A 26,159-nucleotide genomic window follows, 5' to 3' on the forward strand; every position below is an offset into this window, starting at 1 on the left:
TTGTTCCTATTTTTTTTCCCACACCAATGGCTGCCTTTAACCAACTTGATTTTGCAACACCTTATAATTATCTTTATTCATCATACCAGCCTGGCCAAGTACTTTTCACACAACCTCTTAATGGAAATAACTACACCATTTGAAGCCGAGCCATTACCATGTCACTTGAAGCCAAAAACGAACTTGGTTTTATTGATGGCAGCCTTCTTAAACTTGAACCTAACAATGCAAATTTCTATCATTGGGTCCGTTGTAACAGTATGGTCCCAATCTTGGATCATAAATTCCACTATCATTTCTATAGCCATTTCCATCATATGGATTAATAGTGCTCGGGATATATGGGTTGACCTTTTTACTCGATTTACTCAAAATACATGCTACCGAGGCACCTCTAACTCGCAACAGAATAAATGGCGTTAAATTGAAATGATACAAGACTTATCTCACTTGTGCAATATAATGACCTTTCGTTGAATATTCAATTTAGGTTTTTTTATTCAGTGCTTTCTATAGTGTTAATGCCTCAGAATGTCAATAGGGAAATTAAATACAAAATAGATACACTAGGGTCATATGAAGGATTTAGGCTTTGATATTTATCAACTTTACACTGAAACAAGATTAGGTGCAACACCACATCACATTATAAGCTGCATTCTATTCAGAAAATATGAATGCATTATCTCAAAAATACAAGTCTTATATTAAGTCAAGCCAAGCAAGGAACAATCCTAAGCTTGGAACGTTTACTTACATCATCTATAGTTAACTTGTGGTGATGGGAAAACACGTTTACTGATCCATTGTAAGGGTCTCAATAATATCGCTCTTTTCTTGCGCCAGAACCAAATAGCAGCATTGTATTGTTCATTTCGAACCTTTCTCGTGGCTGCCTTCCAATCAAATTTTTCCATTTCATTACGTGCAGCTTTTCCTATGGTTTCTCTCAACTCTTTGTCGAACAAAAGGGGTTTCAATTTACTCAAGCAGTCTTCAAGATCACCTGGATTATAGAGATAGCCGGTTTTACCTTCTTGATCCGCGGGAATTATATCTGGAATGCCTCCGGCGCGTGCTGCCACCACAGGTATCCCCGAAGACATGGCCTCCAAAACAACGAAGCCAAGTGTTTCTGACTCTGAAGGCATGATAAATACATCTCCACTAGCATATGCTTGAGAGAGTACTTCCCCTCCTAACATTCCTGTGAATACTGCAGGCATACCTTCAAACATTTTCTCTAGCTCCTCCCTGGTAGTGTTAAAGAACTCATTATACTACAAAAAGTTGCCAGAGTGATCATAATTAACAATTTGTATTATCTAGAGATGGATGAAGATGATATATAAACATAAAATATTGAGAATGAGATGTGGACTGATATCGCTAGACAGAGGCGAAGTCTCCTCCAAATCCTCAAAAGAAAGGGAATAAGGGTATGCTTGGATAAACAACTTAATTAAGAGGTTATCGGATAAACACTTATTATATAAGTTCTTATATATGTGCTAATTCAATAATCAAAGAAAGAAATTTAGTCAAACTGTTTTCAGATAACCTATAAAGTATAATCTGTGTTCATAAGCTCTTTGGAGACCTAATTGAAATTAGCTTAAAAGAACTTATAAGCATATCATAAGTTAAGTTGTTTTCGTAAGTTCACCCAAACACTCATAATTGTTTATGCGAATAAATAAACCCAAACAAACTGTTCATAAGTCAATCCAAACGTGTTCTAAATATGAAACGAGAAAATCCATTCCATGATGGCGGTTAGCCATTATATGATTTGAGATGGAAGAGGCAAGAATAAAAAAGTACATTCATGGAAATCCATTAGTTAAAAGCTGTAATACACAACAGGAACAGATATAAAAGTAGAGAAATGTCATAATAAGTCACCTGTACGGTCCATCTCCGATGAAAGCAACTCGAGCTTCAGGAAGCTTATCCATGACCCTGCAAAACCATTTGGTTCAGGTGTCAAACAAAGTGTACAGATATTTAAATTCCTATGAAAGATATATTATTTGGCATGGTAAGAAACATCAGAGAAAGTTAAGCAAATTGCAAGATAAAGTTTTCTCTACCCTTTGATAAAACCTAAACTCTTTTCAACTCCAAGCCGTCCAACATGAACTATCAAGGGTTTCTCAGGTTCACCGTTGCTGTAAGAATAAGATGAAAACTGATCATTAAAAAAACTTCTAAATAACGAAAAAATGACAAAAGGTTCAAACCTTAGTCTTAATCGCATTTCATGTGAACGGAATCGTGGATGGAAACTTTCAGAATCAACACCTTTGTTCCAAAGACGAATCTTGTTAGCTGGATATCAACAAAAGAAAGAAGTTAGACCACCAATTTTGCTGCATTGACAAAGGCATGCCGAGAAATGCTTATATTTAAACAATGTTACCAACTAAGCATATATAAAACGACTAGATAAGAGGATTTTATGTTCACCTGCTGTTACTCTAGCCGCTTGAAGATCCCTCCCAATGGCAACAGATGGCACCAGAGTCAGGTCAGCTGCTCTGTGAAGAAATTCTACATGAAACACCAAAATTTATGATATGCTCACAAATATTCGAGACCATATAGGAAAAAAGTAAGCAAGAAAGTATACGTACTTATGACCAACCACATCGGTTTCACCAGCCAACTAAAGGTATATCTTGGAATGTATCTGGAGACAATAAGATTAAAAATAAGCTGTTGGAACAGCAACCTGGTTCAAAGGTAAAAAGATACGAAAAACGCAAGTAGAGAAAACATGATATTTGATCACGGAGTTCGGCCAAGTGTGTCTATGTCTCCGACTGCAGAGAAGCTGCATCACCTTTCTATTAATCAACCATAGGGTTTATAAAGTACAACTTTTGTTTAAATACTACAGTCCATGTCAAACACTTCCAACATAAGCAGTACATAATTTAATATAGAATAGACCAGATCAGACATCATATTGTTGTCTTAGAACAATCATATATGTAAGAGCCGTGTTATCTAAACTGGTAAATATATTCAGAAAATGTGAAATCTGACTGAAACTTACACTGGTACATGGGTATGATAGGACATGACAATTGGAACAGACAATAGTTTTGCAATGATAAGAGCACCAAAAACCTGAAAATAAGGTAGTATCAGACATGAAATGTGACAAATAGGTCTTCACAACAACCTTATGCTTATTAACGTCAAAATTTAATAAATAAGGAGATATAAGAACTGCAGACCAACCATTATGCCTGGTGATGATGCATGTATTATGTCAGGCTTGAACCGAGCTACCTCTGAAATTATTCTTGGACTGAGTGCCAAAGAGAGGGGTACGTTCTGATACCAAGGGAGGGGAAAGCTGAATTTCCAATTTGCATTTTGGAAACGAAAAGTATTAGTGCAAAATATGGTACTGATAGTTGTTCGAAAATACATGAAAAGGCAAACCAAATTTTGTGATTGTGGTAATGAAGAGTTTGATTTTGATACACCATCAGTGTAAAAAGTTTTACGCTGTCAATAAATCACAACCAATCATATCTGTGATTTTAGAAGTAGTTATGATTGAAGTCAAACGTTTTTAGTGCTATATGAGTCATCTGACAATTATGATTTATTGACAGTGTAACAAATCTTTACACTAAAGATGTATATAAATTAAATCCATTAAGATAATAGAGAATCTTATAATTATTATACAATTTAGCCTCCATTTTGTCATTCAAACACACAGACATCATTATAGGTCTTTATGGTAGTAATCATACTTTTAAAGAGTATATCAAATTAATCACATTCTACATTGTAATCAGAGCATCAAAAATCATAAAATCATGATAATAGGAATGCCGCAAGTACTTAGTACTTCCTGGTGAAATTTTAAATTAAATGCACAACATATGCTAGCAGAAGATGTTATAAGGAATTGACAGTTAGCAATTATATTCAACAAAATAAATTGACAAACAAGAAATAAACTCAATGTAACCAAAAAACAGAGTTTAATATGATTCAGAAACAATTAATCTAGAATTACAAGTAGATCAGAGATGTAACGAAGAGATGTGTTAAGAAATTAATAGAGATCAGTATAAGCAACCTCCAAGATCCTATTAATTTGGCTCCATAAAATTCTTGGGGAACTCCTTTATGCGTTGTCACAACCATCACCTATGAGAGACAAATAAACATAAGTAGTTAGTATGCAATGAAAAAGAAAAAAAAAATGATAAATGTCGAATCAAAATATTCAGAGTGAAGAAGCTATCTATTCCGGATTTTCATTGAATATTTTGGGATACTGTACAAAAATGCCAACAATTAAATGAAAATCAACATGTTCACAGCTTGATGCAAAAAAAAAAGTAGAAAAGTTACCTCATCTCCCATTTCTCGAAGGCATTTGATAAAATTCTGAAACCGGTTTTTGTATCCTGATACATATCTGCAAAACGGATATCACCAATAACAAATTTTATGTTGAGAATGAAGATAAATATCATTTTTCTTGCACATCTAACATGAAATATCTTTCTAAGAATGACATACGAGTTACACCAATTTTAGTTTGCCCTCAATTGGAATGCAATGCAGACAGAAACTAGAATGAGACATGATAGTATACAAAATTTTGTTTCTACAAGTGATAACTTGTTTCATCACTGGAGTGTATACAAAATACAAATTAGTCTTTGAATGTGCCGACCTCACAAATCCATCCGTCGTCTTTACTAATCCACCGTTCGGGCAAGTAGGTAACTCATGGCACTTAATGCTCTACTACTATGTAATTAAAGAGCAATGTCTGCAATTTCATTACATAAATATAAACTGTAGTTGACAAAAGAATGATTTTAGGAATCAAGAATGTGAAGTTGACCCATTCGGAGATTAATTTGTGCATACTAACAGCTTTAGGACCAAAGCAACTCATGTTGCCACTTTCAAAGACCAAGGTGTATAATTCTAAGATCTCATAATCTCTACACTCCAACTATTTATGCTCACTTTCCAAACATCAATTCTGTCTTTTGATTATATACTCATGTGCATCATTGTAGCATCTTGTTGTATAATTTAAATTTCTCATATTTCTATGCGGATATCATATCATATACGTATTCGGTAACTATTTGTACTATCTATAGTAGAATAACAACCATGTTAAGAAACAACAAAACTGAACAATAGTTTCTCTGATTTTCCAACAGCTAATCATGGAAAGTATGTTATCCACACACTGCTAAGCAAACAAAATTTCAGATGAACCAAATATCAAACCTTTAACATAGAAAACAAAAAATACACCTAAAACTTTTAACAGAAAAATACATGTCAACTCAGTAAATTCATCAAACTGCTCCAATTAAACACTAAAACCAAACCAACAAGACAATTCAATTGCTTCAAAAACTACAGCATCAACAACCAAGCCTTATCCCACTAAGTGGGGTCGGCTACATGGATCAAACGGCGCAATAATATTCTATCAAACACCATATTTATATCCAACTCATTAATCTTAAGATCTTTCTTAACAGTTTCTCTTATAGTTTTCTAGGTCTTCCTCTACCTCTTGTGATTTGAATCTCCTTCTTCTGATCTACTCTCCTTACCACAGTCCGTGGGTCTTCTCTCTACATGCTCAAAGCACCTAAGTCTAGTTTCCACCTTCTTTTCTTCTATAGGTGCACCCTAATCTTACCGCAACATCCTCATCTCTACTACGCACAATTTATGTTGGTTCTTTACAACACAACACTCAGTCTCGTTCAACATCTCCAGTCTTACAGATGTCCGATAAAAAAAATTCCTTTATCTTGAGTGGTACTTTCGTATCAAATGAAACATCTAAGGTCCTCCTCCATTTAAACCACCCAGCTTGAATTTAATGGTTTACACCTCCTTATATTTCTGTGTCATTTTGTATTATTGACGCAAGAATGATATTTAAACCGTGTAACTTATGGTATATGATCTTCAACTTACACCTCTAAGCTAGGAACGGTCCGCCTTTTGCTAAAATTACATTCCATGTACTTTGTCTTACTTCTGCTCAGAGGGAAGTCATACGCTTCTAATCATGAACCTCATTCCCTGTATAAACTCTTACCATTGGACTACACTTTCCTAGACATTACACCACTGGTTATAGTGTTGACTTGATAGCGTTGGAAACTATGTAAAATAAAGAGCAAATCAAGAAGCCAAAACAATCACAATGGGAGTTTCAATTTCAACATCAATTACACACACCCGAATTCAATAAAGCATTAGCCAATACAATTCAAATTAAAGAACAAAAAAAAAAAAAAAAAAAACAGCACAAAAATAGGACTCACGCAAATGGAGAAGGTTCAACAAAGAGAGCAATTCGACGAGGCCTTGAATTCCTCTCATTTTCAGTAGAAGAAGAAGAAGTACCCTCTTCCTTATCTTCTTCTTCATCATGAGAATCAACTTCTGCTTTATCCATGTTAGTGGCTTCAAGCACAAAACTTTTTCTACAATTCACTGTTTTTGACGCTTGAAAAGAGCACAACCGTGGTTTTCTACAAGAAATATTAATGGGTTTTGCTTGTAATGGTGAAAAACGTTGAAATCTAAGGGATACAATAGAAGGGTATGATGATGAAGTGGAAAGGTTTATAGAGAGTGAAGTAGCATTCATATTCATAAGAATCGGGAAAAATGAAGGAACAAGTTTTGGAATTTTGATAGAATCAATTTGATTATAGAGAAAGAGAGAAAGAATCCAAAGAAGTTGGAAAGGGTAATGTGAGTGAATGGAAGATGTTTGAGTTTATTCTGTTTTTTTTTTTTTTTTTTTTTTTTAAGGAAGAATTTTTTTTTTTGAAGAAGCCAAAATTTTTTAAGGAAGAATTGTTTTGGCATATTCCTTTTGGTGTACTTATATGATTAAGATAACGAAATCATGCATTGCCCATTCAAGAACGACATACTATAGAATCATTAGAATTAGAAAATTGCTATTTTGTTCATTTCTTTAATTCAACTGCTATACATTTTTTGGTGTGGATTAACTCTCACTCACACTTTTAAGGTCGGTACAATCACTTTTTAAGTTGGTTCAACCGATTTAAAAGTGTCATCGGAAATTAACTCACGCTGCATTTAAGAGAATGAGCAATTTCGTAAGTAAGAAGAGCAATTTTCTTAGAATTATTATTGTAAAAAAAAAAAATATATCACATTAGAATATTATAACACTTCTAGTAATAGTTCGTGAACTTAACTCAGTTTGCATAATACATATAGGGATCGGGGTTTGAACTCTGACACCTCACTTATTCACTGTAGTCATTAAGCTACTTGATTTAAAATACTATGTGTTGGGTCCATATCCGTTGTCGCTAGCTCTTATTGCGTTTGTGTTGCTTTTGTGTTTGGGTGCTTCTTTGAGTTGAACCTATTTCCTTTTCTGACATGAATTTGGTTTACTCACTGCCCATCCTATTAAATGCCTTACTGATTTGTGCTTTGGATTCTGGTGGTCCGAATAATTTTACTCCGAGATTGGGAGCAAGTGGTTCGGCTGGTTATGGTGTCTTCTTCGGTGGATCGGGGATGAGGAGTGTACCTTACTAATTTGTCTCTGGAGTTTGGTGGACCGATCATGTTTGATTCGAGATCGGGAGTCAATTCTTTGATTCAAGTTTGTTTTGGTCTATTATGGTGTTTTTTCTTCGGTGGACCGGGGATAGAGAGATGGTGGAAGTCGTAGGAGTGTTGGAATAGGACTTTTTGGGTGTGGCTTAATCATAGTGAGGTGAAGAGGATGTTTGATTTATAGGGGTGTTTTTTTTGGAGTAAGTAGCGGTGATGAGTGATTATGGATTTAGTTTTTCAGTGGTTGTTCGTGATGGAGTTTGTTTTAGGCGGTGAAATTGGTTTTGGTGGTTTTGGGGTTCATGGGTGTTGAAGGTAGGTCTTATGTAGATGATGTGTGTAATACATGTCTTTATTGGTGTTTATTTTGGGTGTTTCACCTATATACAACACATTTGTAGTCTCTAATTTACCGGTCTCTATTCGTCTTGAGCAGGGATCGAATTTTAAATAAATTTTGTCGATAAAAAAAAAATCATATCCCTTATGCAAAGTGGTGTTCGAAGGATATGGATTCAATGTAATTTAACTGCATGCTAACACAATTGATCTGATTGATCTTAATGCACTCAACACATTTAGAACGTCTAGTCTGATTGATCTTAATTTCAAACTTTAAATTTGGATGTCGGTCTAGATATGTTTGGTTGTAGTGCAATCACAATCTACTCACTACACACAAACGCAATTCGTGTTCAAATGGGGGTAGCACTTTGGTGCCATTAATGGCACCGTGCCATTAAATCTGGGTCATACAAACAACACATCTATCTTGGTGCCATTAATGGCCCAGATTTAATGGCACGGTGCCATTAATGGCACCAAAGTGCTGCCCTTCAAATGGCTAAGTAGATTTATGTGAAGCATTTTGCTTGTATTGTAGCAACGCCAATATGTTAAAATATAAAGGTTAAACATGTTTTTTAACTTGTTAAATTAATTGTGTGGAATAAAAACGCAGTTAAATTAACAGGTTTTGATTTTTGAACATTTTTGCTTTGATTTAGAAGCTAGTTCTATGGTGTGCTAGTGGGGTAAGTGGTGTACTATAATTAAAATAGTTTCTACCATTATGTCAATAAGTTTTGACCATTAGATCAAGTGGGGTATGATGAGACTTTTTGATCGATAATAAAAAACAAATGTGTGCACGATGGAGTATTATCTTATGGAAAATGTTAACTAATGTCTCTGAAACACTAGTTAAAAAAACTAATATAGAAAGATTGTATTGGAAATTGTAAAAGTTTGGTGAATTTACTAAGTCAGGTCAGTAAATTCATAAATAACTAACCACCTGCAAAACAATTAAGTAGGTTTTGTAGGTCCCTAACTTTCATTGGTTCCTAAAATGTTAACAGCAAGAGTGTTTCAATTGGGTACTCATATTATAATGCCCTTAGGAAAATGAAACCTCATAAAATGGCATTTTGCTATATTATAATGCCCTTAGGTACATGAAACCTCATAAAATGGCATTTTGCTATGGTGTGTCCTCTTTTGCAACAATAATGACAAATTATGTGAGGAGAGTGTGATTGGATGTGATTTTTCTCATGAAAACTATACTTTTTATAAGGTCCATTAAAAGGCTTATTAAACTTTTTAGGATCAACAACAAATTCTACTTTTCTCTTATAAGATTGTTCTAATATAGTCTTAAGAGTTTGAATCTCCTTTTATCAAACAGAACAATCTTCACAACTAGCATAATTCATCCAAGAAACGGAGTTTAAGCTTCAACACAAACATTATGTGGACCTAAATAAGCAGTTTTAAGAGTGCTTATTTTATTTTTCAATTTTAAAAGTTTGGTTTCCAATTAGCGGATAACCCATCTTTGAGATGTCAATATTTTATTTAATCTTTAAAATGTCAATATTTTTATATGTACCGATTATGCATTTTATGGTCTTGTATTAGATTTGGAATCACTTACCTCCTCAACTTTGTCAAGATGAGCCACTGACAAAGGTTATCAACCTCGCTTTCTTCACTCGAGCTTTGAGACTTGACATTATCTGCATTGTTTTCCTAAGTAGTGTATGTTCATTAACTACGATTTACATAGTCATGTACACTTGCTATGTATATGTAGTAATAATATTTTTTGTTTACTTGCTCTCTTATACTTTTTGTAGATGAATTTCTTCATCACTTCGTTTAAATTTTGTTGTTCAATTTTGATTACATATTTAGTTCTATGAAAAAGCCTCAATGATATTTATGTATGAGTCTTGCTAACGATGTTTTAAGGACACTTTTTAAAGATTTTTAATTAAAAAATTATTCATTGAAAAAGTTTATAATTCAATTTTCAATGTATTGAATATACAAATTTCCATAAAACTTAAAAGAGTGTCCTTAAAACATTCGTTAACATTACCCTTTATTTATTTTTTCGAATTTGTTGTTATTCTTTTCAATTTCTCGAGAATGCAACAACCATTCTAAGACTAAAGCCCGCTATTCAAGAATAAGGCCCAAAAGAAGAGAAGGCCCAATAAGTTAATTATGGGAAAATTGATGTTCACACATGTCATAAGGCTAAAATACACCACAAAATGACTAAAATGCCCCTCGCACTTAACTCCCTCTAGTTTCCTGTTCATCGGCAATTAAGTGCCTCCGGTTTTGGAATCTTCGGCAGTTAACTGCGATACGCTGTTCCATCAACTGATAACAACCAGCTACTCCCCCTACTCACTGTTTCATCAACTTATCATTCCCCCTCTTCAATTTATATCCAAATCCAATTTTTTTTCCCAATCTTGCTCCAAAATCATTGAAGCATTAATCCTAGGAGGTATTGACACACTTTTGACGTAAAAAAACAAATATTGTTGCTTTTAATCAGTTTATTTTTGGGTATTTTGCTGTCAGGTTACGCAAAAACACTAAAAATATGACTTTTATGTGGTAGAACTAGTGCAATACTTTTTTATTCGTTATTAATGTTTACACATTTGATATATATGTCTATGTTTCCATCAATTTATTGGTTATTACGTTTCGTTCAATTTCATTCTAATGTATGATTTTTTTTTTCATAAAGCTTTTGTGAAGTTAAACATGTCCGAGGTTGCACAAATTGAAGGCCGTGTTCGGTACTCCACTTTTAAAAGGAGAATTAAGGTTATGATAATGATATGTAATGTGTTGTTTAATTTCAAACACTCTTTAATGTTTTGATGAATTTCAAACATTCGTGTAATTTTAACGAAATGTCGGATTGATTTAATTATGGTCAATTGTAAAAGATTATGTATTGTTCTTGTTTATGACTTATTATTATAAATGGTGTATAAGTTGTATTGCCTCTGGAAATGATTTGGTTGAATTACAGGTAAAAATAAGCCAAAAAATGGCTTGAAATCCATTAAGCAGAACCTGCTGTTTGCATAATTGAGTGCATCAGCAGTTAACTGCCGATGGATCAGGCGGTACTTAACTGCCGAGTAATACGCAACCGACGGCAGTTAACTACCACGAGACATTTCAGTCTTTTATTGATGTTTTTTAGCCTTCCACTATGTGTGAAGAGCAATTTTCTAATTCTGATTTGTGAGCCACGATCTATGAAAAAGTTGTGACTAATAATAATAATAATAATAAAAAAATGTGGTTAAACATATTACTTGTTTAAGATGCACAGATAAATTTGTCTTACACGATACACAAGTGTTTTTTACTATTTGATTAATAAATTACATAATATCTCATTTAGTTTAATGGAGAGATTTGTTGATCTGATAACAAAAACTAAATTTTGCATAATACAAGACTTGTCTCGCTTGTGTATAGTAAAATTGGTCTGAACGAATTAGTATATGATATTCACACGCCAACTCAACATTCAAACCGATTCCCTCTTCATTCCTTTTACATATTCTCTTGCTGCACAAGATACTAACAAATAGGGGCCAGTCCTTGATATCTCGATTTCTGATTTTCAGAAACAGAACCAAATGTAATGGGTAACAAAAGCATGACATGGCCCTGCAAAATTCCACCTAAAAAGCAACGTAGTGTTTACAAGTTCCCTCTCACTCCCTTGTCTATCTGTTATGTTACCACCTTTTTTCACAAACAAAACTGCTTCACTCTTTGTCCCTTTGTCAAGTCTTCACTCATCTACCACTTTGTCTTTTGACCAAACCCTTTATTTTTTCTTTCTTGGTGTCTGAGAAATTCTCACACAATTTTCTTTCTGTTCATGCTTTGTCTCAACTCTAATTCTTAATCAACCACCACAATTATGAATGTCTAAATTGTGGTTGCATTAACTATTGTGACTGTGTTTCAATTGCAGAATTAAAAAAAATTAATGTTAAGTTGCAGTTTAGACTATGTTAACAAAGATTTGAACCACCCCCACCATCTTATGTATGCTTATAAATTGTACATGCCATAAACGTCTTACTAGATGTATTATTCCTACATGGTCACAAGACCACATATAAGTTCTTTAGGCACACTCACAAGTTGTTAATTAATTCTACTTTTTAATCTATTAATTAATTATTTCAAAAATAATAAAAATATTAGAGTAGAAACTCTTTAAATTAATACTCGGTAAATTAATAAACTCTCTAAAATAATAAATGTGTCCGGTCCCGACTTGGGCCAAGGTAAAAAATTGAAAAACTCGATAAAATAATAAGATAATAATTTTTCGGGAGATCCCTTTATAATTTTCGGTCCCAAGAAAATCATAAATTAATAATTCATAGAAATTGAAAAAAATACATTGAACACATTTGTTCCTCTTGTTTACATTTACTGTACTTCAAAAGTCATTATTGATTTCCAATGCATATGAACACAGTAGTTACTAATTTACGTTGAGTCCCAAGGTTCGCTGCAACGTAATTCTAAGAGGCATAGACTAATTTGCCTTTTTGTTTGGTATGTACAGTATAATTACTTAAAAACTCTTTAAATTAATAATTATTAATTTATCGGTAAATTAATAACTCTCTAAATTAATAAATTTCTCCGGTCCTGACATCATTAATTTATAGAGTTTTAACTGTAATTGTAAATTTTGTTTTTATGTGAGTGTCTAAAACTTGTGTCCATAGTCTTGTGACGATAGAAAAATTACTCCCTACAAGATAGAGTGACTTGATTTTAGGTCAAGTTAAGCTTTAGATTGGTTTAAAATCCCATAAACACTAGTGAGACTAATCCTACCTAACACTCCTTGTGTTTACTTTACCAATTACGATCATGATTTTAAATTGTGGCTGTACTAATGGTTGTGATTACACTACGAACCTTTATAATGCGGTAAAATGAGTGCAATATTAATTCGAAATTTAATTTTGTTTAACACAAACAATTGTTAATCTATGAATAATGAAAACATAGGAGTTCATATAAACAAACTGTCACACTACCACCATACATAAGAGGGGAAAAAAAGACATTAAATAATTAATTTTAATTCTAGTATATCCTTTTTCCATATTCACTTTGTAGCTTTTTGTCCTTCATCTATATATACTCTTGCCATCCAACTATCCTCCCTAACAAACATTCCAACTCTGCCTCTTGAAACCTATCTCCCTTTTGCATATTCTGTTTCTCTTTCCCTTCACAAACCAAACACAAAAACTAAAATAACACTTTTTTTTCCAAATTAGAATTCTCCTATAGTTCTTCAAAATGTCCATTAAAAGCAAAAGGGTATGCTTTAGTCCTAATGTCAATGACATACCAACATTTTTTCTCAAGAAGAGGGAAATTGAAAGTGGTAATTTCAAATTAACCAAAGAGCAATCAAGATTGTCATCACCTTTGAAATTCCTAGTGCAACTAGGAACAAAAGTGGCAAGTTCTATAAGAAGTGTTTCTATGAAAAGAAGATCCTCTAGGAAGGTTTCTTCTTCATCTACTTTGGTAAGGTCGCGATCGGTATCAGACCTCACCGATTCACATCGAGCTGAAACTGTTGAAGATTGCATTGAGTTCTTACATTCTTCTTCATCTAGGGAGAGACCAAGTTTCAGTTGAGTTGAGTTGAATTCTCTTAAGTTTTGTATAAGGTTGCTACTTGCATGAGATTTTAAGATGTATCTTAAGAGAAAAAGAGTATGATCAATTTTATTAACATGTTTAATTCAGGTGTAAGGAAAAATATGTTAATTAATTTTGCTTTTTGGATAGAAAAATGTTAGTACGTTATGTAAGTTTTCAGAGTCTGAAACGTGGACCTCCTAGTTAGTTTTCGTTTGGTGTCCATCACCTCACAAATTGAGGCGAGGGACAAACAAGTTCATCACATTGTACTATGTTACTTTGATGTTTGAGTAGAGATTGGCTTAATTCATCTTATAGTTTGAGTTGCATATTGTATTGTTGCATTCAATATAGTACATTGTTTGTACCGAATTAATTAGTGCACTAATGTTCTTTTGCTAATTTTTGACTGAAAAATGATAGTCACAAACAATCTCACAAATTTTGTTATGATACGTCAATTGTGAGATAAAATTTCACATTAAATGGAGTAGTTGAATTTGAACAACATATAAATAAGATGATCGATATACTTAATTTATCAAGGTTTTGATGAAAATATGGTGTCCAACCTCGCTGATGTAATTGCTCTTAGTCCAATGTAATAATCCAACCAACGAGATTTTCCATCATGGCCTAACAAATTTGAAACTAGCTGGCTCAAGACACTTTCAAAATGAAATATTCTTAATTTGATATATAATGTTGTATAACTGAAGTACTGAACTGCTTAAGCTGGCAATATTTGTAAAGAACCTAATGATGAATTTTGCTACTCAAGTTGCTGAAGATTCTTGATATAATATAACTCATGAATTTTGATTAACAATAAAAAAGAAAATGTTTTTAAAAATGAGAATGAATTGCTCTAATATTATTCATCAAATATCAAATATTCTATATGAAATTACACCCGATGGGTAATATAGTAAGGAGCATAAATTCTCGTGATATATAGGCCTCTTGTATCCTTTATTATTAAAGCCAGACTTGATGAGCTGGCAGTGTTGCCCTAATCACTCCTTATTTTCCCTCCCTAACCTGTCATTAATGTTAATCTCATCTGCCAACTACACCTTTAATCTCAGCCTTTGATCTGATGACCTTTCAATTACATCTTTGAACTACAAACAATTTTCAAACTAACCAATCAACATCCATTGCCAACACTATCTATCTCTTTCCATCTTAAAAAACAGTGTTGCACACGGCTCCATATACCTTACTTCCTCTCTAACATCATTCCAATCCATTCCTTCTTCTCTCACACTCTTGAATTCATACCCATGAACAAACAATCAGTTAAACCCATCCATGAATTCACTCCAGATCGGTGAGTGGCTTCGTTCTTCCCTCCTAACCCCCAACTTCCACCAAACAAACAATCATGACCGAACACGGCAAACTCAAATCCTACTTCGGCCACCCTCCTCCGCCGTCGCCGCAATCCTTTCAACCTCCTCAGTACGAGTCTTTCCAATTTCCCACCTCTTCACCCTAACCCTTACCCCCGCCATCGGTTTCCCTCACCCCGACCGTCCTCCTGGATCCGACCCCTCCGCCCCTCCTCCCTATTACAGTTATGGCTACTAAGCTTTTTCTGGTATTGTTCCTTCTTCTTGCTTTTCTTTCTTCTTTTATTTATAGCTTATTTCTTCCACTGGGTTTTGTTTTGTAGCTTGAAAATGAAAATGTTTTGTAGCTTGAAAATGAAAAAATTGAATTTTTTTATTTTATAAGTTAATATATTTTGATGAGCTCTGTGACGGGTCATACTAATTTAGAAATTTAATGATTTTGGGTTATAATTTCAATTTATGCATCTTCCCTTTTTGTTTGGAGATTTTGTTATTTTTTGTTGGTTTATACTTATCTAATCTTGGTTGTAGATTTATCTCTATTCTTGACTGACTCCTCTTTGTTGTTGATATCTTGGTTGTATATTTATCTTATTGTAATGGCTGAATAACTGCTGAGAATATAACAGTTTTGTTCAATGAATTGTTTACTAAGCTGAGATTATTGATCACAATATACGTTTATTCATACTCTGTTAAAAATGAGTTCTTTTTTGAATTCTTAGGTAGCTCTCTCTGATGAGTTCCAATTCCTCCACTTATATAAACTTAAAAAGTGCTAATGAGTTCTTTTTTAAATTAAGACTTATTTACTTGACCTTCTGACTTAGAAAGTTCTATTGTACTTTCAATTATGCAGGATTTAGGGAGTACTCAATTATTGAAGATCAATATTAGTACGTTTTCTTATTTTTGTATTTTTTTACATTCTAATTCTGTCAGTTTCGTATCTGCTACTGTTCTATATAATAAGGTACCTTTGATGTAGTTGTGTGGTACCTTTTGTACTCTGTTTGTGTCCAAGTACAATCTATCATTCCTTTTAGGTTGGCTATAATGTTTTGTAGGAAAATATTTGGTTTTTATTTAGTGATTGACACTTGAGTATTTTGGAGAAAGATTTGAAAAAGAGAGGTTAGTTTACTGACTGATAAGTATTAGAACTTGGAACGAGATTTGGAAAAGATGTCAGTTCATCACCTTTAGTATTGGAATAATATGTCAATGAATTATATTTCCATGCCTTTTATGTTGTCACTTTCCAATTTTGTTTTACCATTTTGTGCAGAAGGTGTCAAATGTAGAAAATTTGGATTTGGATTGGTTTTACATATAGTGTTTTCTGAGTTAATTATTCTATTTTAGCTACATAACTTTCTTCTAACTTTTTCTTTGTTATAAAAGTTATAATATTGTTTTCTGTCAAGCTTCCTTTATTTATCATAGATTATATAACAATGATTTAAACTAACTTCAGTTGGATCATGTAAGGTTCATTCCATATCAAGTTAAATGTTATAGGATCCTCCTTTGTTTCTCTATGCTCAATTGACTCAAATATCTCCTGTTGGTAATTCTTTTAAATTACATTAAAGAAAATATTATTTTCTTTCTGATTTGTTTCTTTGTCAGTTACAAACCAATGGTTATATATGCATCTCACTTTTTAGACATGTCAATTTAAGTAGTTAGGAAATTTATGGAATAAGCCAATTACACAGTTATCGTACGGCAGCTTTGCTATTGCTTTCATACTGTTGAGTGTTATACTTCAACCTTGAATTTAGTTTCCCTTATAATGGCTGCTTTGCCATGCTGTAAATTTATAATTTTTTTGAATTCTCATGTACTGAAGTGCTTACATATTTGTAATAGAAAATTATTGCTTTCTTTTATTCCCATCACATAGAGGATATAGTATAGTAACACCATACGACCAAAAGGTTTTAAACTCATAAAAGATGATCTTTAGTTTTAAAGCTAAAGAGATAGAAAAAAATGTATTCAACCCAATTAGGGGGAGAAGAAGTGTTAAAGGGTCTAAAATGTCAAGACTGTGGGAACCAATCAAAGAAGGATTGTGCATACTCAAGATGCAGAAGTTGCTGCAAAAACAAAGATTTTAGCTGCCATACACATATCAGAAGCACTTGGATTCCTGCTGATAGAAAATTAGTGGAAAAAAGATCTGAAATGCATCCACGGCAGAGTCCTAAAATGCCATGTATCGAGATTGAAGATTCAAAGTAATCAAGGAGCATGATTTGGTAATATTAGTTATGCTGACATGTCTTTAGTGAAACCATTTTGGCTATCTAATTGTTTGTTGTCCCTTAGTTAAAACCATGTGAATTAGTTATGCTTGAATCTTGGATTTGATATTACTTTAGAGTAAACCATGTGAATCTGTGATGCCATTTTTATCCTTTTATGAATAGCAGTGACATCCACTTTGAGTTTTCTATATCAATTCATGTTTGCTATTTCTCACTTTTTTGTTTGAAAGATGCTATTTCTCACTATCAACTCATTTTTTATCTTATAAATTGTGGTCCATCATGAATACATAATTGAATAATGTCAGCGAACCATAAAAATAAAATAAAAAAAAGTATCCTTAAAAAAAATGTAGAGTCTTTAAAAAAATGAAACAAATTTTCACATAAGTACACATTAAAAGTAAATAATATGAAAATCAATTTCATCTTAATTTTATATATATGACGGTAATTTGCTATCGTTATTCTCATAAACTTTCAGCATGATGAACGATCAATTAAGTTAACCATAATCTTGAATCAAGACATGATTGGCATTTGACATGGAAAAACATGTCAAGACAAATTTTATTACGATATTGTATTTCTAATAATTTTATTGGTGTTTATTGATAGACTCATGCATCTCACGGGTCAATGATTAATTATCGGTATCAATTACGGTCGATAGGACCCGTGCGACAGCACGGGTCAAGAGTCTAGTTGTATCCAACAGTTAAAAAGCTACTGTCAACTGTATCCTGCAAATCAGGGAATATCCTTATTGATATCAGCTTTACAATAACCCCTTTGACCATTGCATCACAAAGGCTACCTGAATTTCCTATTCTACAATACCTAATTTTGGTAGACACAAAAATGGTCCTAACAATATAGAATTGATGATACCTCTAGATCCAATTTGAAATATATTTGATTCTTTCGTTGAGGATCAACTTCGTTTTTTCATATCAAGTCAAAATTACTTATGTTTAAAATCATATTTTTCTCGACATTTTGGTTAAAATCAATCAGTTTAGCGTTTGATATGTAAATAATCCACACTATTAATTTTTTTTTTTTTTTAATTGAAGAGTCCACTATAGTAACTTACTATTAGGTATTTCATGTGTCACCATTGTGTTGCACCACTTAATCTTCATTGTAGTTAGTTTTCTAGTTACTTAAATTATGGTGTAAATTTAAATTTATGAAATTAATGAATTGTTAAGGGTAAACTTGTCTATAAAAAGATCTAACAAAAATTAGTTATTAAAGGTAGTTAAATTTAAAATTGTCATTATATGATGATAAAGATAAATAATATGCATTTACAATGTAAAATAGTTTTACAATGTCATCTAATAAGAAACAATTAATTATTTTCCTATGTCATACAAATAATTTCAAAACATCTCTTTGATTTAAGGAAACAGTGCTGCTATATGCAGCGAAAGAATTTATCACGAAGTCTCACGAAGCCCTTGAAAAACACTAAATAGTTTTAATTATTTAACAGTGGAATTCACGGCAATCAGGATGGTGTGGTGCTTATGTAATCAAAATACACTGTCGTGAAACTTCTTGAAAAAAAAATTCATTACATGTAGCATTATTCTTAAGAAAATACAAAGATGCTCATTGAATGTAAGTGTAAAACTATTTTACATTGTCCTTACATCATCCGTTATCTCTCTCTTTTTTTTTTTAATCTGAATTTTCTTTCCTCTTTCTCTATTATCAAAACTATGTTTTTCCAAATACACTACTTATAAACTCTAATTAGACCTCATTTCTATTTATATTAATGTGGGACTTGAACTTTTCAATAAACAAAATTACTATGCCATCTTAATCTTATCCAATCTCCACTTTGATACCATATTTTATATATATATATATATATATATATATATATATATATAGAGGACATATCAAGTGAGAGGAAGTTTTATTGTGAGAGATGAGAGACTTAAATCATGACCATTGGATCAATCTTTACCATGGTACTTATTCTTTAAACTTGTAGCGTATTATCTTTTCAGCCTCTTCTCTCCAGCTATCGTTCCCTCCTGCAAAAATTGCAGAATTCCTTTTTTTCATCTAATTTCTCTTTTCAAGTTGTTTGGGAAGGCTGCACTCTGTAGTGATGTAGTACCTCAATTTTTTTAATAAAAGAATCACAGTTTTGGAATCAAAGTACCAAAATTGGGATAGAATTTATTGGGATAAAATTTGTATACTTTTAACCTTTTAAACATAGTTAATGACTTGGTTATATTCAACGTGCAATTCTAAATAAATTGAAACATGTAACAATTACTTGAGCACAAATGAGAAACATGAAGAATTGAAAAAAGAAGGATAGTTGAATCCCTAATTTCAATGATGGCATAATTTTGGAAAATCATCAAAATTGTCTCTCGAGTCTCCTAAAGGAGGCATTAAGATAAGCAGTGAAGAAACCAAGAAGGGGATCGAGAGAACCATTTCTTCACTGAGTTGCGATGTGAAAGAAGGGGATCGAGAGAGTAGGAATTGGGAAAAACAGAGAAAAAAGAATGGTCGCGTACAGCAAGGAGAAACTTGTACAAATTCGATCTGATCCGTTAATATTAATCCAACGGTCATGATTTAAGCCTCTCATCTCTCACTATAAAAGTCCTCTCACTTGATACACCCTCTATATATATATATATGGGTTATGTTACAAGACACCTTCATAAAAAGTAGTGTGGTGTCTTTTATCAAGTCACACCTCAAGGTGTGATTTTCACTTTTTTAGTTATAACTTTGATAAAAGACACCTTCATAAAAAGTAGTTGGTGTCTTTTAACAAATGCTCATAGAGTAACTTGATAAAAGACACCTTCACAAAAGGTGTCTTCTATCATAACCCTATATATATATATATATATATATATATATATATATATATATATATATATATATATATATCTTCGATTCTTTATTTTATCTTCAATTTCAAACCCCATGAAAAAGTGAACAAAAGAATTGACCCAACGATTGTTTCCTCATCACACAACATATCTATTTTGTCCCTTTCTTTTATTTTTGTTTTACATTACTTTCGTTGAAAGAATTTAACTAAAGCATCATCAGTAACATCACTATCAAGAATCAACGTACCCTTGAAAAATCGTGTAACAGTTATAAGCTTGGATATTGTTATATGCAAATATTCGCATGATGGTACGTACAAGAAGAAAAGAATATTTAAAGTTCACACGTATGTTAATAATTAATAGTTTATTAGTCCACTAATCATATCAATGAGATAAAACAAAAATTCCATAAGGCATTATGAATAAACAGTGCATGGCATGATCAATAATGCAATAAACTATTATTTTCATTTGTTAATGCATGTGTACGCTATAGAAACTTTAGGTAGTGGATTTGAGTGATCATCAGAATCATGCTTACTTAGATTCCTGCAAGCTGGAAATGGAATTGTGATACTATTTACACAGTCAAAGTAATAATGCATGGTGCACCATATCTTAGTGAGAAGTGTGCAATGTGCATAGTTACGAGTTAAAAAGGTTCCAACCAATGAAATCAAACCTTTCTTGTTTGTGTAAACTTCACCATGCTTTATTTGTTATTTTTATATGAGATTTGATTCTTAACATTCCCTTCAAAATCTAATTGGATTCAATGGTGACATGAGTACCATATTGGACCAAGTACCTTTTTTCCTTGTTGTTTTGCTCAATATATTATTATTATTTGGCATTTTTTTTCTATCCTTTTTCATTGTTTTGTACTGGGACAGTGTCTAGGAAGGTATAGTGTTTAGAGCGTGAGAGCAACCTCATAATTTTCAAAAGAGCAGTACTATACATCTTGAGAGATTCAAAAGGGCAAAGAGCAACCCGGTGCACTAGAGCTCCCGTATATGCAGGGTCCGAGAAGGGGTCCCGCATCTTGAGAGATTATCCACCGAAATTCTCACGAATTACTTCTTAGCCAATTAAAATTGTGTATGGTTGGAAAACATGGGGTGATGCTCTTATTTATTTATTTATTAAGCGGTTAGCCAAACTATTATACAAATCCAATGGACATAAAACTTGCCGGTTCATTCTGGTAATTCCACGAACCTATGTTTCGCGTTATCTAGCATTATCATTTTCAAAAATTGCACATGCTTTTGAAAATAAGCATTATAACAAAGAAAAAGTCGCGTTTTTGTTCGGAAATACACATGCACACAAGTAAAACCTATGTCGTTTTGGATGTGTATTTATGAAGTGTCGTTACAAGAATAACATTATTTTGTGGTTAAATCAAAAATGATTTGTGACGGTTTTAAAGCGCCACAATTTTGTGACAGTTTAAAAGTGTCACAAATCTTTTTAAAATAATCAGTGCATTTTCTTGTTGTTTAAAACCCCAATAGAATGATTTATTTTCAATTTGTTATTTGTGACACTCAGGGATGACAATGGGTAACCTATGGGTAGGGTACTATAGTGTCATTCCCCATACTCGCGTTTGTAAAAAATACATGTACCCAAACCCGTACCCTCGTGGGCAATAACTTTAGTGCCATTCCCCATATCATACGGACACTTTAGTGCCCATACACGCACTCATTACCTGCGCTTTTAACTATGAAAAGACAATAAAAATATCAGAATTGAAATAAAACTATGGCTCAAAATTTCAAATCAACTTAAAAAACAATACGAATAGTAGTATTTAACAAAATAAAAAACGCTATTAAAAAATTGGAGGGATCGATTATTGTATCAACTAGTTTTTAGGTTTATGTTTAGGCTTAAATGATTAAATAAATTAATTAATTATACAACAAAAATAAATAAATTATTTATCATATTATATAGTGCCATTACCCGTACCCCTACCCATTTAAATTTACGGGTAATACCCGGACCCAAGTCCATACCCATGAAAACGGTGTTTTACCCTACCCACCGTGGATATTTTTTGCGGGTACCCATCAGGTCTGGGTCCAATTGTCATCCCCTTAAAACTGCCATAAATAGAGAAAAAAAAATTCAAATCTTTTGTGGTGTTTTGACCTGACGCCAAATGGCAATTTTTTTTCTTCTTCTTAATTTTAATTTTGGTTGAGTATTTTTAAATTTATAAATAGCATAGTAGTTTATTTAACCAAAATTAATGAGAACTTATAAATAAAATAAAAAAATAATAATTCCCTCAAAATAAAATAAAATAATATTAACAAGTATTTATCATTTTTCAGCTAAAAAAAGTCTTTATAATCAAGGGTTAAATATGTTATTGGTCCCTACATTTTGCGCCGCTTTGAAAAATAGTCCCTATATTTCAATAAATATTTTTAAAATCCCTACATTTTTACTCCGTTAACCTAAATAGTCCCTACCGTCTATTTTATTAACGGAACGCTATGTGGCATAAGGGTGGGTCCATTTTGAGTCTTTTGTGGCAGACATTTTACCAAAAAAAAAAAAAAATCTAACAAGCAAAACGTGATCTGCATCTTTAACTTCTTCTTCTTCATCTTTCTCTCTTCCTTCTAAATTCATTTCAAATTTCAATCTCTGAAACCAAAAAATAAGATATCTTCTCTTCTTGTGTCAAAAAAAAAAAAGATATCTTCTCTTCTTTTCTCTTCCTTAATACTTTCATTTTTTTCAATAATTTTTCTTCCGCTTCACTGTTTTTGAGCAGAAACATCAAATTAAGAAAGGGATTATGGGATTAGTAGAAACACTAAAATCCAAAATCCTGTTCTGTAGATCTGCGATGGCGACACAACTAAGAAAACCACACAAAGCTAGATCTGCGATGACGACAGCGTGGGGGGGTGGTGGCGTGACGGCGGCGCGCGGAAAACGCATAGGATGGATGTTTCGATTTGTGAGTGACGAAGATGGTGGTAGTGCCGTGGCTGAATGGTGATTGTGGATGGATTTAAGGGTGTGACAGTGATAGGTGGTTTTGGTTTGTTTTTTTGAGACAGGCGGACGTCCTCTCGGTCGTCTAGAAACATGATAGTTGCACCATCGGAGGAGGAGTTAGGTTTCGTTGCGGCGGCGCCGCCTTCGCTGTTGTCATCTTCACCGCTTGATTGACCATCGGAGGAGGAGTTAGGTTTTGTGACTGTTTGATGAAGCTTTGAGAATAGTAATGAAGGTGGTGGTGTTTCATCTCCTTTCTTGTGATTTGAATGTCGCTATACGTATTCTCCTTTCCTTCATTTTTTTCTCTCAAATCCTGATGCCACGTCATCATTCCGTTTGGAAATTAACGTCAGGGACTAAATTTGGTAGCGTGAGTAAAATGTAAGGACTTTAAAAACATTTACTTAAATGTAGGGACTATTTATCAAAAGAGCGTAAAATGTAGGGACTAAAAATATATTTAACCCTATAATCAATACTATTATTCATTAAAAAATCATGAATATATTGTAGTAGGTAGGGATGGAAATAGGTCAGGTCGGCCTACAAGGGTCTACGACCTAGCTTACGACAGGGCAGGCCAGGCCAGACTTTTTTCTTAAATAGAGAAGGCCTAGGCTTTTTTTTAAGCCTATTTAGCTTAAAAGACCAGGCCACAGGCCTCTCAAAAAGCCTCTTAAGCCTATTATGCCAACCTATTTAAGTAATATGAATAATATTATTTATTATTATGTTATATTTTGTACTTTGAATTAAAATATAAATTTGTAAACATTTTCAATAATTTAAGTTTTATTAGTATACATTAATTTTTTGCATATATAAATGTATTATTATAAACTAGAATAGAAATATGATACAATATATAGTCGATTTCATTAAAACCTTGTGTTGATTATCAAAAGAGAGTTTAATCTAATTGAACTATCAGTTCGCTAGTCCATTTAAACTTAGATCACATTGCTTACTTAAAGATGTTCATAAGATATAGGCTTTTAAACAGGCTAGCAGGCCGTATCAGGCTTTTAGAAGGTCAGACTCAGACCTATGACAGGCCGCAGGCCAGGCTTAGGCTTTAAAAAAATATGGCAGGCCAGGCTTAGGCCTTGCAAAGACTAGCTCGGCCTAACCTATTCCCATCCCTAGTAGTAGGTCAATGACTTGGGCGATGCACATAGTATTTTTGAATGAATACATACAAACTAGAATAAAATAATATATATTGAGTTTTTTTAATGTTAATTTAAAGAATAATAGAGATACAAGATGAAATCTTAATATGAATACAGAAACTAGTATGACATGGAGCCACCTTTGCTAAATTATGAGCGACTTGGTTGACTTGTCTCGTAATGAACCCGACTACAGAGGTTGATAAATCAAAGGCTAATATATGCATCTATAATCATTAATCACTGCACTATTGTTAGAAACACCACTTTTACTTCCATAAAGACTACCACCACAATTTTGAAATCAAGCTCAAATTCCACGATACCCAACTGAAGGTCACGAACCCACCTAAGCGTGGATAACAAGCCTAAGGCATCTCCCAAGTCCACATCAAGGAGTGAAGCCATCCACTCTATTTTGGTCAGCACAAATTGACCCTCTTTATCATGAATATACATGCCAAGTCCAACTCTATTTAGCGCATGAGAGAAGGAAGCATCTACATTGCATTTATACTTTTTGCCAATACATCTCATTGTGACTGTTAAATTGTCTCGGAGAAGGTTTTCACATGTTTTAGGCATTCACCCAGCTAGTGAGGAGAGAACCTGCTCATTCACAAATAGATTGAGTTGATTCAACAATATTATTTCAAACCTTATTGTTTCTATGCTTCCATATACTCCAAAGGATCACACAGAGAATTGCTTTTGCTATTGATCGAGATGTTGTAAAATAGCAAACACATTTGTTGGAAAACTTGCATCAGGATTTAAAATAGTCATCGGAGTACCCCATAAGCCAGTGTGCTGCCAACAAAGCATACTTTTGCTGCACAAAAAGAAAATATGAGCATTATCTTCAATCGAGCTTTTTACACACCGCGGATTGATCTGGACATTGAACATCTTTTGTTTGTAATCGAACTCTTGTAGGCAAACAATTATGGCAAGCTCTCCACAAGATGATCTTCACATTCGGTGTTCCCCGGCACTCGATGTTGAACAACTTTCAAATTATGATTCATAATGTCTCTGGAAGCACTCTAACAAAGATAAAACCCTCTCTATTTTAGTTCTTAAATTATAATAAATATTTTAATTTACTCTTTAAACTATATGAAATTTCATCCATATTTCTTTTTTTTTTTTGTCAGGATTTCATCCATATTTCTAACTTCTTAATAGCACATAGACTAATTAATTGATAGATTTAATATAATTTAAAAGCTACTTATAATATTAATAAATTTTAGGGATTAAATTAAAGAAAAAAACGATAGTTTAACCAGGAACAAAATCGATTATTTATTCATAATTTAATTTTGACTATCTTTTGGTCTAGTACCTATATAGTACTACAGTACACTGCTGCAAAGTATAACTCCCACTGAGAGATCGATCGAAGCTGGCACCTCCACATGCTTATCCTAAATATTAATATCTAATACTGATTTCACCGTAATGGCATATGGTCCCGTAATCCTCCAGCTTTTTAGTGAAGAAGGAAAGGACCACAATCTTATTTAGTTAGCACATAAGCTCATCCATAAATATCTTCTTAGCAAGTTAGGTTCAGCTTATAATTGAATTAGAAATTTTCATTGCCTCACATTGGATTTGGAATAACATTCCCATAAGAGGGCTAGGATTCGCAGTGGCGGAAGGTAATGATTATTATGGTGGCCGAAGTAGTGATACTGAGACGGTTTAGTTTTCTACTTTCCGGCGAATAATGACACTGTTCGTAAAAATCGCGTCACATCATAT

General features: G+C 33.0%; 1 protein-coding gene and 1 long non-coding RNA gene across 3 annotated transcripts; one reads left to right on the forward strand and one right to left on the reverse strand.

Moving 5' to 3' along the window:
- Positions 1-576: 576 nt before the first annotated feature.
- On the reverse strand, positions 577-6,783 carry LOC146907933 (sulfoquinovosyl transferase SQD2-like). Of its 2 annotated transcripts, XM_085722910.1 has the most exons (11): positions 6,351-6,783; positions 4,387-4,453; positions 4,109-4,179; positions 3,250-3,367; positions 3,062-3,135; positions 2,637-2,692; positions 2,470-2,553; positions 2,244-2,331; positions 2,094-2,171; positions 1,906-1,962; positions 577-1,254 (listed from the first exon to the last, which is right to left on the reverse strand). In XM_085722910.1, the coding sequence occupies exons 1-11, from the start codon at positions 6,683-6,685 to the stop codon at positions 759-761; spliced, it is 1,524 nt and encodes a 507-aa protein (XP_085579036.1). In that variant the 5' UTR covers positions 6,686-6,783; the 3' UTR covers positions 577-758. The 2 variants fall into 2 exon arrangements, with proteins under 2 accessions (XP_085579036.1, XP_085579035.1); XM_085722909.1 differs by having other exon boundaries at positions 2,094-2,331.
- An 8,086-nt stretch (positions 6,784-14,869) lies between these two features.
- Positions 14,870-17,503, forward strand: LOC146907934 (uncharacterized). Its single transcript, XR_015019635.1, has 2 exons — positions 14,870-15,265; positions 15,880-17,503. It is a non-coding gene; the product is annotated as an uncharacterized LOC146907934 (long non-coding RNA).
- The last annotated feature ends 8,656 nt before the right edge of the window (positions 17,504-26,159 follow it).

The sequence above is a fragment of the Medicago sativa genome, chromosome 7 (assembly GCF_051527215.1).
Source record: "Medicago sativa cultivar Bolivia chromosome 7, Bolivia_mono, whole genome shotgun sequence".
NCBI classification, from domain to species: Eukaryota; Viridiplantae; Streptophyta; class Magnoliopsida; order Fabales; family Fabaceae; genus Medicago; species Medicago sativa.

What these genes read in the sequence shown, in the direction of transcription:
- LOC146907933 (XM_085722909.1), bottom strand. Translation starts at nt 6,685, where the DNA reads ATGAATATGAATGCTACTTCACTCTCTATAAACCTTTCCACTTCATCA. An exon ending in GTTGAACCTTCTCCATTTGC is followed by an intron (nt 4,454 to 6,350) that starts GTGAGTCCTATT and finishes TCCGTTTTGCAG; the next exon opens with ATATGTATCAGGATACAAAA. An exon ending in AGCGGCTAGAGTAACAGCAG is followed by an intron (nt 2,332 to 2,469) that starts GTGAACATAAAA and finishes GTTGATATCCAG; the next exon opens with CTAACAAGATTCGTCTTTGG.